This window comes from Astyanax mexicanus, chromosome 1 (assembly GCF_023375975.1).
Source record: "Astyanax mexicanus isolate ESR-SI-001 chromosome 1, AstMex3_surface, whole genome shotgun sequence".
In the NCBI taxonomy this organism is placed as follows: Eukaryota; Metazoa; Chordata; class Actinopteri; order Characiformes; family Acestrorhamphidae; genus Astyanax; species Astyanax mexicanus.
The window spans coordinates 76,274,177-76,292,977 of record NC_064408.1 but is presented as its reverse complement, the minus strand read 5'-3'; the positions used below and the strand labels follow the sequence as shown (position 1 = coordinate 76,292,977).

General features: G+C 38.0%; 1 protein-coding gene across 4 annotated transcripts in view; it reads right to left on the bottom strand.

Annotated features, from left to right (window-relative positions):
• ryr3 (ryanodine receptor 3) overlaps positions 1–18,801 on the bottom strand; it is a 108,797-nt gene that overhangs the window by 2,041 nt on the left and 87,955 nt on the right. For 2 of the 4 annotated variants that reach the window (XM_049483365.1, XM_049483375.1), the window contains 25 exons: positions 17,464–17,576; positions 16,949–17,000; positions 16,791–16,844; positions 15,820–15,919; positions 15,649–15,728; positions 15,474–15,550; positions 13,157–13,230; positions 11,671–11,688; positions 10,839–10,919; positions 8,498–8,586; positions 8,269–8,397; positions 7,163–7,267; positions 6,969–7,050; positions 5,569–6,866; positions 5,423–5,460; positions 4,163–4,331; positions 3,964–4,050; positions 3,607–3,801; positions 3,241–3,371; positions 2,119–2,161; positions 1,905–2,032; positions 1,757–1,817; positions 1,491–1,637; positions 1,250–1,384; positions 69–225 (listed from right to left, as the gene is read on the bottom strand). In XM_049483365.1, coding sequence (XP_049339322.1) covers positions 69–225; positions 1,250–1,384; positions 1,491–1,637; positions 1,757–1,817; positions 1,905–2,032; positions 2,119–2,161; positions 3,241–3,371; positions 3,607–3,801; positions 3,964–4,050; positions 4,163–4,331; positions 5,423–5,460; positions 5,569–6,866; positions 6,969–7,050; positions 7,163–7,267; positions 8,269–8,397; positions 8,498–8,586; positions 10,839–10,919; positions 11,671–11,688; positions 13,157–13,230; positions 15,474–15,550; positions 15,649–15,728; positions 15,820–15,919; positions 16,791–16,844; positions 16,949–17,000; positions 17,464–17,576 — 3,643 coding nt within the window. The remainder of the gene's footprint in view (positions 1–68; positions 226–1,249; positions 1,385–1,490; positions 1,638–1,756; positions 1,818–1,904; positions 2,033–2,118; positions 2,162–3,240; positions 3,372–3,606; positions 3,802–3,963; positions 4,051–4,162; positions 4,332–5,422; positions 5,461–5,568; positions 6,867–6,968; positions 7,051–7,162; positions 7,268–8,268; positions 8,398–8,497; positions 8,587–10,838; positions 10,920–11,670; positions 11,689–13,156; positions 13,231–15,473; positions 15,551–15,648; positions 15,729–15,819; positions 15,920–16,790; positions 16,845–16,948; positions 17,001–17,463; positions 17,577–18,801) is intronic. The other 2 variants (XM_022685670.2, XM_049483378.1) reach the window with 1 other exon arrangement.

The following is an 18,801-nucleotide window of genomic DNA, read 5'->3' as shown; positions in this document are numbered from 1 at the left end:
TGACATTCTGAACTGCAGGTTTTTGTAAGGTATGTTATCTGTCAGTGGTTTGACTGTAGTGCGTGTACCCTGAATGATGGCCAGTAGGATGACGATGACGAAGAAGAAGAAGGTAATGTCGAACAGGATGCGGTAAAGCTCGTAAGGGTCTCCAGCTGGGTCCTCGATCTCGTCACCAATACCACCGCCAGCTCTCACGCCCACATACATGTGGAACAGGTAGCACTGAGGAAATATGAAGAGGGGGATAAGAGTGGGGAATGTTGTGCCAATTCTGCTCGCGAAGCTGAGCCCGGATTCTTCGGGGAGTCAGATTCGGCACAACAGCGGCAGCACGCAGCACTTTACGGTCCGTGGCATTAGTTTTTTTTATTTAGTTTTTTTTAGTGCTCGTGCTAGCCACAACGACAGAAAACAATGAGAAAGCTGCAGAATTCTGTATGGGATTAGAATATGAGCGCGAGGGAGATAAAAGCATGTGTTCTGTAGTGAAACAGGAGATACAGTATGAGGAATAAACTCTACACAGCTATTAACGTAGCTATTAAAGTAGCTTAATAGCTAACATAGCTATTAAGTGAAAACTTTTACCTGTGAGTAGCTCATACATCTGAACACCCCATGCGGGAGGATGAACTGATAAATATCTCTCTCTTCTTATAGTTGATAATTTTGTTGAAAATTAGTAAAACCTGTAGAGTTTATTGGGTTTCTGAGTTTGTTTATGTTTCTCAGATTAAAGTCTCTGATATGTGTGTTTTATGTTCATGTGTGTTCTATTTGCTATTTTAAGCAGCAGTATTACATATAATTTGCACTTAAGGCTGCTAGCTTGTGGACTTACAGTTTTTTGTGGACAGTTGGTTGTTTGACAGTAACTGAATATTAAATTATTTATTTTGTTCAGTTTTTGTTTTAAAATTTTGCATCTCACAAATAACCCAAAGTATGAAAAAAAAAAACTAATACTAGAATTAATAATAACTATCTAAAACTAAGCACTAATAAAACAAAAAAACTAATAAAAACTAGCAAACTCCCTCTAAAACTTATTAAAACTAACTGAATTGGGGGAGAAAAGTGTTGAGTCGGGCTCAGATTTCTTGGGCCTGATCTAAACTCTACTACGCAAATGGATGAAATGAATGGCTTCATTCACAATTTATTTGTTGCTATACAAGCAGAGGGCATTCAGTCAGTCACTGTTGTCTTCAGAAGCTGATTTAGAAGTGATTTTAGCTTTACTCACAGTCATCATATCATCACACTTCATGTCAGGCGCATCCTCATCCTCGCTTTTGTTGTAGAACTTGCGGAAAAAGTTGAAAGCCACCACAGTGTACAGGTAGACCACCACCGCCAGCAGACCCACAGTCAACACCAGCTATTCAAATCAAGGGCTCAGTTTAGATTAACACACAAACACAAACTCACTGTGCTGAAACTCAGAAAGACACATTCGCCCCCTGGTGGTGGATACCGGTACTTGCCTGTTTGCCGTTGTGAGTCACAGAGGACAGGATGGTCCTCAAGGTCTTGAAGCCCATGGCAATGTCCAGCAAGTGAGCAGCAAAGAAGAAGTTGTTGTAGTGTCCCAGAATAGACATGGTGGTGTACCAGATCAGGTAGAGGTAAGACTGCATTATGAGAAAACATTGGATGGTAAATACCAAGAGCATTCAAAGGCATTCATTTGAATCTAAATGATTTTTTTTTATATATCAATATGAAGGGCTTATTCTGAAGCTACACTCACGTTGTCAGTAAGGACAACTCCCATTTTCCAGATATGGTACTTGGTATCAATAGAGCTCAACCTGGTACAGGTAAAGGAACAGTTAAATAACAGTTAAATCTTTAAAGTTGTCAGCATGCCTTTTTAAACTGTGTGTTGTGAAACTCACCAGGACAGCAAAGACGCCTCCTTCACCACAGCCTCCTCAGTGGGATCAAAGTCAAGTGCACTCTTATCCAGACCGAGAAGCTCAGCGATGCGCTCAGCTCCATACAAATCCCCATATTTGTTGATTACCTGCAGAAAAATAATAGAATTCAATAAAGGCACAAATGAATTAAGTGATGAAGCATTTACTTACCTAACAAAGTATAAGTACATACCTTTCTCTTCACAAATTTGTCCCAGTAATTGTTGGGGAATGACCTAAAAGATACAAGAGTCGCTTGAGTGATAGAAAAAATACTTCAGTCAGGTCCTTGAAAATTTGTGTTGGGAAAAAACATTTTTTTTGTGTGTTTCTGTACATCACCTTCAATACATGTAAATGAAAGCAATCTGTATGTTACACTGTAAGAGTTTAGCTTTAGTTTAAGGGTTAAGCAAAAAAAAATGTGTTAACCATTAACAGCCATTTTACACAGTTACTGTATTTTCACATGCCTTAAAAATAGTTGGACAAAAGAACATAATTATAAATATTAGGATTAATATTTAATTATTAATGACTGCCTGAATAAGCCTTTTCTATTTGTTACTATTTGTTTGTGCATCTCTCTGCCTAGTTTTAGCTTCCTGTTGTCTCTGTGTTTTGTTTTGTTTTTCAGTCTAATGATAACCTCCTTCATTTGCATCAACACCTCTTTGGAACAGATAGGGAGATTTCCCATGAACAACAACCAAATGCAAATGTATCAACTCCTAACATGCATCAATTGTTTTTATTTTATTTTATTTTATTATGAGGACCCAGGGTTAAACCAATGGCAGCAGATCTACCAACGAATCAGGTGACCCCCTCCTTTTCCAAACATTTAAATCATTACAGTAATTTCAGAGACTGTAAATAGCCATTATCTGCTGGAAATAAGATGGCAGGTGGTTATGGGGTCAAAAATCTGTTTTTAAATGCAGTGAGGTCACAGACTGTTTTTTCAAGGGAGACCTGGCCAACCATGAAATCAACACACAGTTACAACAGATAATTTACATATTAACATATTTAAACAATTAATTGATTAATTACAATTATATCTGTGTTCTGTGTTACAAATAGCAATACATTAAGAAAACGAATACTGTTATTTCCATGCTTCACAGTAAGAGCTATTGAATCAAAGTTGAAAGTTTTAAAAAGCAACATATAAATAAATTTGTTCTGATGAAACCTTAATGGCTTTGTTTTAAATCCACTGTGTTGGTATACAGAGTAAAAATTTGTCCAAACAGTTATGGACCTGACTGTATATGATGTATGAATTTGACAGTGTTTAAAGGGGTCTTACGGAGTAGCAATCACCAAGCGATCCCACTGTCCTTTAATGTCATCATCAGAGGGCTGTTCAGTGATGTACAAGCCATCAAACTCCAGCGTTCTTGCAATCTCCTTCTCTCGCTTGAACACCACCAAGGGAACCTAGAACCATATTAAAATTTAGAGATATGAAGAATATATATGCATTATCTCCATTTATCATTATGTTCTTTGTCTTGATCTACAGTACATCAATGGTTTCCAACCCTGCTCCTACAGATCTACTGTCCTGTAATCTCACTGTGTAATTCGGGTGAAACATAAAGGGTGAAAGTTAGATCTCCAGGAGCAGCTTTGGTGAACACATATTATCACAAGAAATGCAGAAGTGATTTACCTTAAGGCAATAATACCCCACCACACACAGTAGTGAAATGATGGTGTGCAGTACAGCCAGGAACGTCAGAGTGGGTGCCATATAACCAGTGCTCTCCTGAAGTACAAAAAATTCCATACCGCCACCATCCTCATCCTCATCGTCACCACCCCATGGACTTTCATCTTCCTCCTCCTCTTCAGTTTCACCAGACACCTTTCACAAAAACAACTCATCAGTAATATACGGAATCCAATTAATAATGGATTCTGTCTGGCATCTTTCTTAATTGCACAGAAGAAGAACTGCGTTTCACTGCACAATGCGTTTCAGTGACTTCATGTCATTTCAGTTAATTTGCTGAATCAAATTTGGCACCTTGTAGAAGAGCAGGATGAAGTTGATCGCGAACGCCACTAACAAAGCCAGCATACGGAGGTTGTAGAAATTACGAGCCAAGTAGTTCTGAAAAGTGTAAATCAAATTCTTATTATAAAAACAATAGCTGTATGAACTGCCACACAAGCTGCAGATATTTGAAAATCTAACTTTAAATCTAATCACTGAATAAATGTACCAGCATCTTGGTCTTGTAGACCTCTAAGCCAGCGAAGAAGCTGGCCATGAAAGCAGGAGCTGCCTCTTTTGCTGTGCCATGGCGTTTTCTTGGGGCCGGCTTCTCCTCCACTACTGGCTCTTCAGGCTTTTCCTCCTTGGCCTTGTCCTCTTTTTCCTGGTGCTCGGTGCTGCAAATCAGAGACATGTCTATAGATATATATGCTGCTCAAGAGTAGTCTTGGGCAATTTTAACTTATGTTTATTACTATTGTCCAAGCTATTATTAATTTGTATAAATCAGAAAAACAGCTTAAACTACAGGCATGGTGTTTTACTTAGTTTTTCCACAGATGTACTACAGTCTGTAATTATAGAACTACAAAATGTTCGTATATGGCCAATAAGGCTATATAAATGATGTACTTTTGAATATGGGGTATCGCTTTATTTGGATCGTTCCATAAGGATGCCTCACAGATGCTCAACTAAATGTTTATTAAATGTAACTGAACTCTTGATTGATGATTCTCTACAGAACCTAACCAACATATTAACATATCCTAACGTTTAAAAAAAAAATTTATTGTGATCATTTCCGGCTCTGCAGCCCCCTCTCAGGTTCAACTGTGCTATAGGCGAGGATGATGAATCCCGGTACGCAGACACGCTATCAGACAAACACTGCTGCTGCTGCAGCTCAGCCAATCAGCACTCTCTCCGGCACTGCCTCTAAACCCATACATCACCCAGTGCCCCTCCCAAACTACCTCTCCCATTTTTTAGCCTCTTTCAAATTTGAGCTGAGGGTGGAGTCAGCAATAATGAGGGGATTCAATGACCCTTTAAAATGTAAAGATTAGAGTTGGGTGTTGGGATACATCATTTAAATCATTTAAATTCACCTTAGAGTTTAGTTGCATTTAATAGACATGCAGTTGAATGTTAGTTGAATGTTAGAAGAGCATCTATAACACAATCCAAATAAAGTGATACCGAATATGGTAATGCACATTATAATATAATATATGGAGAGTATTAAAATATCTAAATAACAAATAATGGAGGTCCCAAGACCTCAATTTGAGCTCCGAAGACTCAGAAAATGTTTGTTTATAGAAGGCAAAAGTTGGTTATAGTTACAGCTAGAATGTATATTTATAACTAAAATAGTTTAAACTAAATTTAAGTTTTTTTCTTTTCTGAACCACAAACCAAAACACCAGGCAGAAAGAGAATGTATAGTAAAATTGAACACAAGCTACAACATTGTTATACGTACTCTGCTTTCTCTGGTTCTGACTCCTCAGTAGCGGCTTTCTGTGTAAAACACAAAGCAATGGCTTGCTTCAATCCCATCATATAGAAAAGTCAACTTAACTTAAATAAAATTTCATATTTCCATATATGTACAGAAAGAATGCACACCTGGCTTTTCTTCTTTTCGACAGGTTGGCTGACTTCTGTCATGATCTCAGACACATCTCCCAGTCCAGTCTCAGGTCCATGCTTTCCCTCTCTCTTCGGCGCCGGATTTATTAGATCTATAATGGAATCGGGCTCCATTTTGTCCCCTGCACCAGCCATTTGGACCATTTCTGTAGACACTACAAAGTCACTACTCTCCATTTTTTCTGCCTCCAGTACATCCCCGTGTATTCCGAACTGTGTGGGATCTGGCATGTTGCCCAAGATGTCTGTGACCTTCATGTTTTTGGCCCCCTCAACGAGACCTCCTCCAAACATCGAGGACCATATAATATGGAAGAATCCAAAGATCAGGCCGAAAATGCCTTTGAAGAATCCAGTGAAGAGCATCCAGAAGAAAGAGAAGAAGCCGGTGATCATTTCTTTAATGGTCAATTTCTTGAACTTCTTGAACTGTTTACGCATGCTCTTAATGGTCAGCATCTGACGGAAATTGGACATTTTCTTCTTCACAGAGGTGCAGGCGAGTGTAAATGCTGAGGCTGACTCTTGGGAGCCATCTTCGCCTTCAGCCAGTTCCTCCAACAGACTCTGCAGCTCCTCCTCCTCTTCCTCGGGCCGCTCTGCAGCGTCTTGTTCAGATATCTGAGAAGCCAGCTGCATCTCAAAGATGGTGTCCTCGCAGAAGTTCACAAACATCTCCATTTTCTCGCTCTCGCCTCCCTCATTGACCACGTCGAAGATAAACTGTCGCTTGGACTCTTTGACCTGGGGCTTCTCCCACTGCTCCCTGCTGGACTCACTGATCTCAAAGTAGACTCGCTCAATCCGCTTGGCGCCACCCATGATCTCAATACGGCCCAAGTAAGGCTCAAAGTAGCTGAGCACGCTCTCAGCCAGGTCCAGGAAGGTGCCCAGACGTGAATCGTGTGGCATGTGCTCGGACAGGTTGGTGAGCAGCACGGCCACATTGAAGCCAATGTCCTTGGCAGGCTCATGGAAGCGTTCCACAAACTCAGCGTAGTTGAACATGTCATTTTCATCTGCTTCAGTGCAGGAGAGGAGAAACTCGATCTCGGACTGTGTGTATTGCTTTTGGCTTTCCATAGACTTCTGGAACTCCTTCTTAGAAATCATTCCTTTTCCTTCGGGGTCATACTCTTTGAAGTTGTCAGAGGTAGTAAGATCCTTCAATTTCAGGAACATGTCGAAGAATTTGAGGATCATTTCTACGTTGCTTGAGGACTCCACTAGAGTGTCGACCATCTGCTTGCCGATGGTTCCATTCACCACATTACCTAAAAGCAAACCATTCTATGTTTGTTATTTGCGGCTTGACGTTTTTTCATTTCATAGAAATTGCAGAAAATTTGTATACTTAAAAAAAACAGACTGCTTACCCTCTAGTAGAGATAACATCATAACCACCATATCCTTCTGCAAATCCATCAGTTCCTTTAGCAGCTCAATCTGGCTAGAGTCCTACACAAAGCCAAATTTAAAGATAAATTTAGGCAATTTTAGTTTAATATGAGTGGAGAAATCTCCATTGCTATCACAAAGCTGCTCACTCACAAAGTGAATGAAAGATTACCTGTGATAGTTTCATTTGCATGTTGGCAAAGACATGCAGGAATCCAACCACTGCATCCCACAATCTGCTGTGAGCAAGACTCTGCTGATTCCCAATACAAGGGCCCTGAGGACACAGTTAAGAGAGTAACTAAAGTGCTAAAACTGTTAATGCTGATGACCTTATGAAAACCTGTGATCGGTCAATCCTCCAAAATTTAATACACACATAACTTAGAACAAATAATATTATTATTGTGGACACTGAGATAACATCACTGCATTTTAGATACAGAAGGCAGATCTGATGTCACTGGGTCTAACTGTGAATGCGTATAAGTTACTGTTATTAATAAACAGAATTTATTATGATTAATTATATGTCAGTTTTCCAGACAGTGACTAAGCCTAATCATAGACTATATTTTTCTTTCAAAGAAAAATGTTCTTTCAAAATGCCATATAGTTCAAGATAATTATCATGAGAAAATCCACTTAAACTAAACTGATCTGAGTTAAAGGCAACCCATGCAACATTTATCAGTTATAAATGTATGATTAATTGGGTCATGCTCGCAAGTTTAGGAGCCCACAGCTCATGCCCATCGGCTCATAAAGAGTGAGAGGCAGGCTAGTTGCCAGCTGCTGTAAAATCACGATAGAGATTGTTGTAGACGTCTAGGTTTATCATGTAGGGGCAGCGAGAAAACTTTCTGTTTGGCCAAAAAACCTTCTCTGATTGGCCAAAGCTAAAAAGCTCATTTTTAGTAGCACTGGGATGATTCCTCTCTTTTTCACCTTTTTATTGGTTTGTTGCTGGATAGCTTAGTGGCAAGTGTGGATGTTCATTTATGTAGTTAGTTAGTTAGCTCACTAGCTAGACCGTTGTTTCGGACACAGCTAGATATCGGCATTTCTGTCGCTTGCTATTTGTCAAACTTGCTTCATAAGTGAAGTTCAGTCCAGGTATGGGTATTTACTTTTTTAATTAGCCTTATTTTGGCACAGATTTGTAAACCACACAAGAACTGCATATAGTGCCTTTAAAGTATCTGGGAGCAGAGTAAGCAATTTGTACCTCAGTGTGACACATTTCTGTGCTGCATTCTTCTAATTAGCTGGTATTACCTGAATGTACTCAGTCAGTGAGTTGAAGATCTGTTTGGCTACTGCCAAGGCTTTGGAGAAGTTACGCTGTCCTTGCTCATCAATGATATCTTTTCCAGAATAATACCAGTAAAAATCACTTATGGACTCCTAAAAACAACAACAAAAGAAACAGTATTAACAGTGATACACCAACGTGCATAAATGTAAGTGTTTAGGGTGTATTATGTAATTCTGCCCCAGGCGTTACCTGTAGACGTAGCAGGTAGTCCACTGTGCTGATAATGATATTAACTGTGGTTGTGTTTCCTGTCTGAGTTCGCAGGAAGTTTTGGAAATCTGTGGAGGATATCAAAAAACAATAAGTAAAAAAAAAACGTAATAAGTACATTATACACACATATGTAGAAAATGTGTGCCTTCACCAGTCTGAATCAGTCACTTGGTTAAAATGTGAAGGGCCTCAAATGAGACAAAGCACTTCTCAAGCATAAATCTCAAGCTTTTTCATACTTAGTCTGTTTTGTAAAGTTTGGATTAAAGTTGCAACAAATAATGCATATTCGGGACAGTAAAAATGATTTGAAAATGGTAAAGAATGTTCTCTAACAAATATACAATTCCCTTCATTATACTGAACAGACATAATTATGCTTAATGCTTGTATGCATCACATTCAGTTATTTACAATTGGCTGGTTTAATTATGCATCAGTTTGAACTTAATGGGATTGGATCATCCAACCAGTCATTAATAGGTTTCCATGTTTATGAGCTAATTTAATATCCTCTCTTTTTGCGTTCTGATAACTTAATTTATTAGTTGCAGCTCATGATACAATTAACATGTTAAACAAGTAGATTATGCAGACAGTATATGACTAACTGCAATGAGAAAATCAATCTCTAAAGTTATTGGTGGAAAAACATCATAAAAAAGCAGCAGCAACAAACTATACCAGGGTTTTTCAGGAAGCAGACCAAGACCTGTGATCTTGGCTGAACTTGTGTAGTGTGCACGTAAGTACACTACAAAAGAACCATGTTTTTTAAAGATGTGTAAATCTGAAGAACATTTAAAGTGGGAAACATTTTCCCAGACATACTTATTGTAGCATTGGTTAAAATATTTTAGTACCTTCTTGTTTTAAATAATTTTATATCAATATATTGCGCTTCTGTTATTGCAAACCTGGATAATGTGGTCTAAATCAGCTTTGCTGCTTCTGTAACTCCCTCTCAGTCAGTGATGAAAATCAGAGTGAATGTTTGCACAACCATGCACCTTATACACTCTGTGCCCATGTTGAAACTAAAGCAAGGCTGGGGGACTTTCTAAACCAGAAAGTCCAAGGCAGTGAAATGACAGAGCCTGTGTTGGACAACTAGCTTCACACACCTTCCTGAATTAACAGTAAAGCAGTCGAAAAATGGGCAGAAAATAAGTGCAAGATTTCCCAGGCTGTTTTACTAAAAGACTACAGCAACTGGATTGAGGGTTTATGTGCAGAACACGGAAGATAGCTAGGTAATAGTCTTTGTTTGCTGTACTGAAAACTTGCATGTTAACTAGCGTGCTAGCTAGTTAGATACTAACTTATTTAGTGACTTGGTGTAAAAATGCCTTGTAGTTCGCCTAACTACAGTCCTCTTTACAGGTTTCACTAAACTATCTGTCCAGGCAAATATCGTGAACAGCTTTCTTCTTCTAGTTTTTTTGTGACAACTAGTGTCTTAAAGAAACACTCTTTTGTAAAGTGTTCTCTGTAATATAAAATCAGACATTAAATTAAAGTTAAAACAACCGTTAAATGCCAAATACAGTTCAGCTAAGCATGCAAGTGTACTCTTGTAAGACCAGGCTCCCCACGGTAGGATAATAAATAGCTAGCTAGCTAAGCAGGCTACGCTAAAGAGCTACAGCTTAAAGTTACCCTCCACTCGTTTTGACATAAAAAATAACCAGTTCAGGGTTAATTAAGTAATATCCGGATAACTGGGTTTAGCTGGCTTGCTGTCTCTCTGCTAACATTTATCTGGCTAGATTAGCTGGCTAGGTAATATTAATATGGCTAGCCTTAGCTAGCTAGCACAGTAACATACATCTTAAACTGAAATGGCGATTTCTATTGATTGTGTGAATTCAGGGTGAACTACTTGATCTGTGGCGAAACTATGGAAGGTTTGAGCTTTATAAGATTTCTTTCTTTTTTAAAAAGTGCATTTGGGAACACAGCACTGAGGCACCATTGCTAGTACACAGCGGTCAAACACTATTTCCATAAGTCACAGCCTCTTTTTGGTAGGCAGTAGTGATGGTGACAGTAGTGACTAAAGTGTACTGGTCATCGCTGCAAATTATAAAAAAGAAAAGTCTCTGACTGCTTTTTACTCTGCCTAGCACTCACTAGGCTCTGTCACTGCACGCTCATTATCGACCCCTAGTGTGCATTTTTTAAACATGCTGAAAGGCCAGCAAGACATATGTAAAAAAGTGGTTCTTCTATGGCATCACTCAGAGTTATTTTATTTTATTTTATTTTATTAAGGTTTGCACAAGGTGTGAGTCTAAAGTGCGTGTTTAGATCTTACCATTGTTGTGGCCCTCACAGAGAAGCTGCAAAAACCTAAATAAATCCTTTGTAAAGTCATCGTTTTGTAGCACTTTGGAACCTTAAAAGGTGAAAGAAGATATAAATCATTATTTAATCATTTCAGGAGCTACCTCAAGACACAACTGATATCAAGCAAGCACAATAAATTGCTTCACTATGACCTCACAGCACTTAAGACGAACTTTAGATTGCAGACTTGCAACTGCATCCAAAGAACTGACTGGAGGAAGAAATGCTCGGAGATTAATATGCACGACTGACAGTTTTCAAGAAGCTGGGGTTAGCAAGGATCCTTTCACAAATATCACATAGTCATTGCATATAGCACTGAAATAGTGAAAGCAAACGCAAATGAGTCTTGCCTTAAATGAGACATTCTTTTTTTTTTAATGACAAAAAATGGGAAGGAATCTGTGTTACTACACAGTTACCTGGACTACATAATACTTGTGAAAGTCATACACAAAACCAGCTTTGTGAATAAGCCCCAGATTGACAACTTACAAATTTCACTGTTCGTTTTTGCAGCCTTAAACCAATTCTACCTGAAGTAATTCTCTGTTAACAGGTATTAATCTGGTATTGTACAGTGTGAGAATAGGCGGTTAGTAATGTTAATGTAGGAGCCAACCTAGTCTCATCCAATGAATTAGTTACAGTTAAGTTCCAGAATAAAAATAAGCTAGCCTGGCCCTTTATCTTGGTTCTGGGTGAAAGCATGCATGAATCCCTGCAGGAGAGTGAGGAAAGAAATGGCAACATGCCAAGTGACAGCATAGCGTAATGAGGAGTAGCTAAACTGTATTTACCCCGCTCACTCACGTTGACTGCCATCCAAGAGTATAAAATGATAGAAGACAAACAAAGAAGGCACACATAAGCAAGGGAGAAGACACTGGATTTCACACAAAATGAGAGAATGTGGTAAATTTTTTAATCATGGAACATTTACATGCGAGTAAAGTGAATGTAAGGTTGACTAGGGTCGAGATGAAAGGTGTGAAAGCAGCTAAAGTGTCCATAGCATCACTCAACAGTTCATTGCAAAGCAAATAATGAAACATAATTACAACATTAGAGTTAGTTCTGCGTGAGACTCGGTTTAGTTGTGATGAGTCAAGGAGTCATGCAACTGTGTAAGTTAATAAACTGCTGCATTTATAGCCCTATCTCAAAAATATTCTGTATTGTTTAAAAGCTGTATTACAGTATTTACATCTTGCTGTAATTATTACTACTGTTATTATCTTTTAAGCTTTATTATTTCTTACAAAAATTCTGCTCTTTATACTAACACTTAAGGCACCATCACATCATTAAACATGTCTGTGTTACTATGAAATGCTTATTAGATGAGTAATTATTACATAAATTAATGTAATCTATATAATCAATATAATTGTTTAAAAATTATAATTTGTTAGAGCTTCTAAGGAGCATTGACCTGTGCCCTGTGTTTCCAGATAAACACTAACTTTGGTGGTATTCAATGATAAATTTAATACTTTAACCACTTAAATTCCCAAGGCCTTATTACATCATTAAGCCAGTTCTAAACCAGGTGCACATAACCAGTTTATGTAACTCCGGCTGCAACTTCTTCTGTGCAGCCTTAGTGCAGTAAAGAGCATATTTCAGTCTCCATTTGTCTTTTTTCCCAAGTAATGGATAAGTTCACACAGCTTTTGGATAGACTGGAAGGTCTTGGGCATTTAAAGTGCTAAACAGAAACACCCAATTACGTAGCGACTGGACGTGTTAATGATGCCACACTGACTACATAAGCAAAAGCAGGGTAAGTGTGCATTTGAAAATTGCATCACCAATGCATTAATAATGACTTTATGCAGTAGTAATGCAATTGTAAAACTGCCACATTTAGTTACAAGAGTAAACTGCTTGTATCTGTAGACGGTACATTAACATGACAAAAGGACATAAATATGTAATGTTTTACCACCCAGACAGCATGTAGCTGTGGAATTTGGCTACACATTGAAGCCGGTCATTACAGTCTAGTGAGCAACCCAGACGACAAGTATTGCAACTGCTCAAACACAGTTTCTGTTCAAGCTGGAGAGTGCCACTCCATTCAATTCCAGCCTGAAATTGAATCATTTCCAGACACTGCAGTGCTGAGGACGGCTGGAAGAGAGACTAGTGACTGGTGAATGCTGAACACTGCTAGATTAAACACATTTGAATTGTGATACTTAAATTAATCCCATATTGAAATGAAAGGAGGAAATTAAGGTTCATTATGAAGTTTAGGATTCCTTAAATGCTTTAACTTACTTGACCCTTCTTCAGTTACCATGCCAAGGCTCTCTGCCTTATTTTGTCTCTCAAATGCATTCAAGTCCAGCACACTAAAGGAAAAGAGAAAATATAATGACTTTTTCATTGCTTCTACTCACAAAAGATCTGGAAAAAAATAAGATATCACTTCAGTTTCTGAATCAGTTTCTCTGATTTTGCTATTTATAGGTATATGTTTGAGTAAAATTATAATTGTTGTTTTATTCTATAAACTGCGGACAACATTTCTCCCAAATTCCAAATAAAAATATTGTCATGTAGAGCATTATTTGCAGGAAATGAGAAATGGCTGAAATAAAAAAAAAGATGCAAAGCTTTCAGACCTCAAATAATGCAAAGAAAACAAGTTCATATTCATAGTTTTAAGAGTTCAGAAATCAATATTTGGTGGAATAACATTGTTTTTTTTAATCACAGTTTTCATGCATCTTGGCATGTTCTCCTCCACTAGTCTTACATATGGCTTTTGGATAAATTTACGCCACTCCTGGTGCAAAGGAAGATCATCCATCTTCCTCTTGATTACATTCCAGAGGTTAAGGAAAGTCAAGGAAATCCCTCATCATTAAGTGGTCTCTTATTGTTTTCCAGAGCTTTATATGCTAATAAATAAAATCAACAAATACATACAATATATACGATATATATATATATATATATATATACAGTGAGTCCAAGAAGTATTTGATCCCTTGCTGATTTTCTTCGTTGGCCCACTAATAAAGACATGATCATTCTATACTTTTAATGGTAGATGTATTCTTACATGGAGAGACAGAATATTAAAAAGAAAATCCAGAAAATAAATCTAAGGAATATATATTAATTGATTTGTATTTCATGGAGTGAAATAAGTATTTGATCCCTTAGTATTCATTAGCAGTTCTGGCTTTTACAGACCAGTTAGACACTCCCAATCAACTTGTGGGGTGGCAATGATGCTGAGAACGGTCAGAAATCGTCCTGCAACCACTCGGCAGGAGTTAGCAAATGACCTGAAGGCAGCTGGGACCACAGTTTGCAAGGAAACAATTGGCAACACTTTGCGCAACAATGGATTCACATCCTGCAGTGCCCGAAAGGTACCCCTGCTGAAGAGAGCACATGTGGAGGCGCGCCTCAAGTATGCCAATGATCATTTGAAAGATGAACCAAGTTATTGGGAGAAGGTTTTGTGGTCAGACGAGACCAAAATTGAACCTTTTGGCCTCAACTCCACCCGCCATGTGTGGAGGAAGAAAAATGCTGCCTTTAATCCCAAGAACACTGTGCCCACCGTCAAGCATGGAGGTGGAAGCATAATGTTTTGGGGGTGTTTCTCTGCCAAGGGTACAGGGCTACTTCACCGCATCACTGGGAAGATGGATGGAGCCATGTACCGCACAATCCTGAGGGACAACATCCTCCCCTCTGCCAGGGATCTGAAAATGGGCCGTGGTTGGGTCTTCCAACATGATAACGACCCTAAACATACAGCAAAGGCAACAAAGGATTGGCTCAAGAAAAATCACATTAAGGTCATGGAGTGGCCCAGCCAGTCTCCAGACCTCAATCCGATCGAAAATCTATGGAGGGAGCTGAAGGTCAGAGTTGCCAAGCAACAGCCCACCAACCTTCATGATTTAGAGAGGATCTGCAAAGAAGAGTGGGCCAAAATTCCCCCTGGTGTGTGTGCTAAACTTGTGGTTAACTACAACAAACGTCTCACCGCTGTGCTTGCAAACAAAGGCTTTGCCACTAAGTATTGAGTGTGTTTGGCAAGAGGGATCAAATACTTATTTTCCTCATTGAAATACAAATTAATTAAAATATATTCTTTAAAATTATATTCTGGATTTTTGTCTTGATATTCTGTCTCTCCATGTTAGAATATATCTACCATTAAAAGTGCAGAAGGATAGTGTCTTTATTAGTGGGCAAACAAAGAAAATCAGCAAGGGATCAAATACTTCTTGGACTCACTGTATATATATATATATATATATATATATATATATATATATATATATATATATATATATATATATATATATACAATAACTCTTTCCTGATTTCCCATCTGTCGGTCTGTCTACTGTCTGTTGCACATATATAATAATTATTATCTGTTTACTGGTCATTGATAACAGTCCTTATCATCATAACTACAAAACATAATAAAACTGCATGTGTTCAGTACAGTGTTTATACAGTACAGTTTGTAATATAAAGTGTTTGAAGTGTTATGTGTTTAGGTTTAAGGTAACTTGCCAATGGAAACTAAGAATGTAATTAAGTTTATAATATCACCTACCTGCAAGACATCATGAGTCCAGATAAACTTTTGAAAAATCCAGCATCTCTTTTTTCTTTCAAGTAGTCCAGCATTTTCTAAAAACACAGCATACAAAGTTATGGTTTATAACAGCAATATCTTTCAGTCTCTCAACAATTAAAACATTTCTTTTTAAATAAATGTTGCTTCACACCTGTTGAACAACCACGTTGCCTCCATTAAGAATTGATATTCCAAGTTTTAGAGTACAAGTCACCATGGGTCCAAGCCGCCCTGAAATCAAAAAGAGGACCAGTCAGATCACAAACCTTTTCATCCAGTCTGAGTCTAGAAAAAAAAACTGCTCTGAATCAGTTCCAGTCACCTTTGCTGGCACTGATCATCTGGAGCACCATCTCAGCAGCTCCACGGGCGTGCAGCCTGGCCTGCTGGTACAGAGTTTTCTGCTTCTCCATTTCCTTCTCCTGTGATGGCAAACACACACAATGTATTATAAATTCATAGCAAATACACATGCTTACATTCAGCACTGTACATTTTACACAGACTGGAAAGCACTGTATGTTATAAGGTCTGACTTCATTACAAACTGAATTTTTGTGACGTCAGTCACAATACATTTAAGAACATATTTTTTTAGATTATACTTAATTTTTAAGTTAAAAGCCTTCATTTTAAACTGCTCTTCCTCTAAAAAGCAAATTTCTGTCTTAAGAATAAGTAAGGCCAAAAACAACAGACTACAGAGAGGTGCTACATAGAGTAAGATACTATTTTTTTGTCATATCTTGTTTCAGTCATGTTTTCAGATCATGTCAATCATGTTTTTTTTTCCACTGTTGACCGTAGACTATGGTTTTGAGTGAGGTGTCACTTTAGTGCTGCTTTAGCAACATAGGATCTTATAGAATTTAGTATCAGCATAAAAGCAGCTGCTATTTCATTACAGTGAAAAGCCATCAATGTTCTATAAAGTGCTAATCCTCTGCTTTGTTTTGAGGAAAAAAATCTGTTATATTTTTATATCAAAGCATGGGAATAGTGTATTTTGCAATGAATTGAAAATTGTGCAGCATTGTTTTTAATTAGTAGTTTGCATGTGAAGATTGATGCCCAATAGACAGCCCTAATGAAAATCAGCCGAATCATTAACTGTTTTGAGGATGTTAAAATGATGTGTACTTCTAGTGGTATGAACCAACACTTGCTTCAACATTTGCTTCCCTACATGCCCTTAGGCATCAACATAGTCCATAGTCCATAGTTGTATTATATAGTGTTCTTTCCATGAATGCCAGTTTCAATAATCTGAGAAAAATCTGCTCACAGACATACCTCAAATGTCTTTTCTTTACCCTCTTCCTCCTCCTCTTCATCTTCGGCACAGCTCTGAAAAGCAACCGATTCATTTCATCAGGGTCTTCTGTTGTATTTTTGTATACACGGTGAAAAAGTTATAAGCTGTTACTGTAGCAAAATCTAGGGAAACCTACCTTTGCCATCATATCAGCATATGCAATATACAAAGGATCTATTTCAAGGAAGCTAAAGATTAAGGGAATAAGAAAAAAACAAAGAACAAATTAGGGATTTGAATTCCTCTGGATTATTCATGATGTACACTACATGTCCAAAACCTTTACATATTAGATACTTTAAATGTGTGTCACATATTTTCCTTTAAACAGAAAATCTCAATTACAAATGCTGTGTAGTCCTAGACCTGGCTTAAACTGCCCCTTAGGGTTTATCGGGGCAAATTATGCTCTGTGTCACCCAGTCTGATGGGGATTTAGACAAACTGTTAAAATGTCTGGATCTCGGAACGCTGTGGGAGAACAGAGGTGTGCTATTCATCAAAGCTAAGTACTTTTTATCATGTTTTACTACACCAAAAGTCCATTTTACACCTGAATTCTCTTTTAATACACCGACAGTTCATTTTATACTGGAGTTCTCCTTTAAAAGGTCTTATTTACACATATGTATATTTGGAGCGGTATGTCACCTTCTCTCAGTGAGGGCATTGTGACTGAAGTGAAGGATGAGCTGGTTGAGAGGATCTGGCTGAACCTCAGCTTCTGCTTCCTCCTCCTCCTTTTCCACAACCATGGGTGTTTTCTGCAGGGAGAGCCGTACAAGTTACACTAGCCTGAGCTTCATTCATCATTCCAGATATTTACATTTTTAACTTCCCTAAAGACTCAACTGCCTCTCGCTTAACTTATTCAGAAACTCAACTCACTCCTTCTGCTACTACATACTGCATAAGTAGATCTGTTGTTTATACACATAAAACAAAAAAAGCACATTCACAGCAATAAGATTTAAACACTGACCTCCTCAAACAGCATTTAATCATCACTGTCTGCTCAGGGCATAAAAAGGTCTTCTTTTGAGTCTCCCAACAGATTAACTTAAACCACTCCTTAAAAAATGACTCTAAACTGTTTTCATTCTCGTGCTTCCAGTCTCTCTTCAGGCAAGACCAAGCGGTCCACACCTAAATCACATGCAGTTATATTTTCACTTTCATGTAATGGCACACAATGTTCATTAACGTAGTGACTCTCACCCCTGGTCCTAAGGGACCATAAGATGCACTTTGCTTATGGTAGAGCGTAAACACATCTGATTCACCTGTCTACACTTGATTCAGACATGCTGGCGTATAAATCCAGATTTTACACAGCCCTAGGACTGGAGATGAGAAGCACTGCTTTAGTTGACATGCTGGACAGAGCAAGGTCATTGTCTGATGTGATGCTCCAGGACTGTGTGTGTCCAAAGGATGGCGCCATTAGGGGTCAATGACCAGCTCATGGTAGACATGCATAATAGTTTGGTCATACAGCAATGAGAATGGCAGTGCAGTGCAGAGATGTATAGTGATAATCGCAAATTCGCTTTGTGTTTTCATAATGTTAAACCTTCTTCTGCTGATGTTAAATGTTAAATTAGTATCAAGCTGTACTTCAAAACACTGCACATGGAAGTGTAGCAGAACTGGGTAATGCTCCAGCTTTTAATGTTTTAGTATTTGTTATCAAACATTTCTAAAGATGCCCTAATGTTTATGTCCACGTGTAAAGGGCCCATATAATGAAATAAATATATATATATATATATATATTGATCTTGCTTCTATTAAAAATAAATAATCATTTCCCAATCATAGTCAACATGCAGCAATTGCCTGTTTTAAATTCATAATGGTTGTGTTGTCATTATTACTTTAGATGATACCCTCTCTTTAACCTACAGATGTTTGAAGTAAGAGTGTTGTTACTAAAAAAGAAGCTATTGGACTAGAAGATGTGGGGAAAATTATTATTTTAACAGTCTT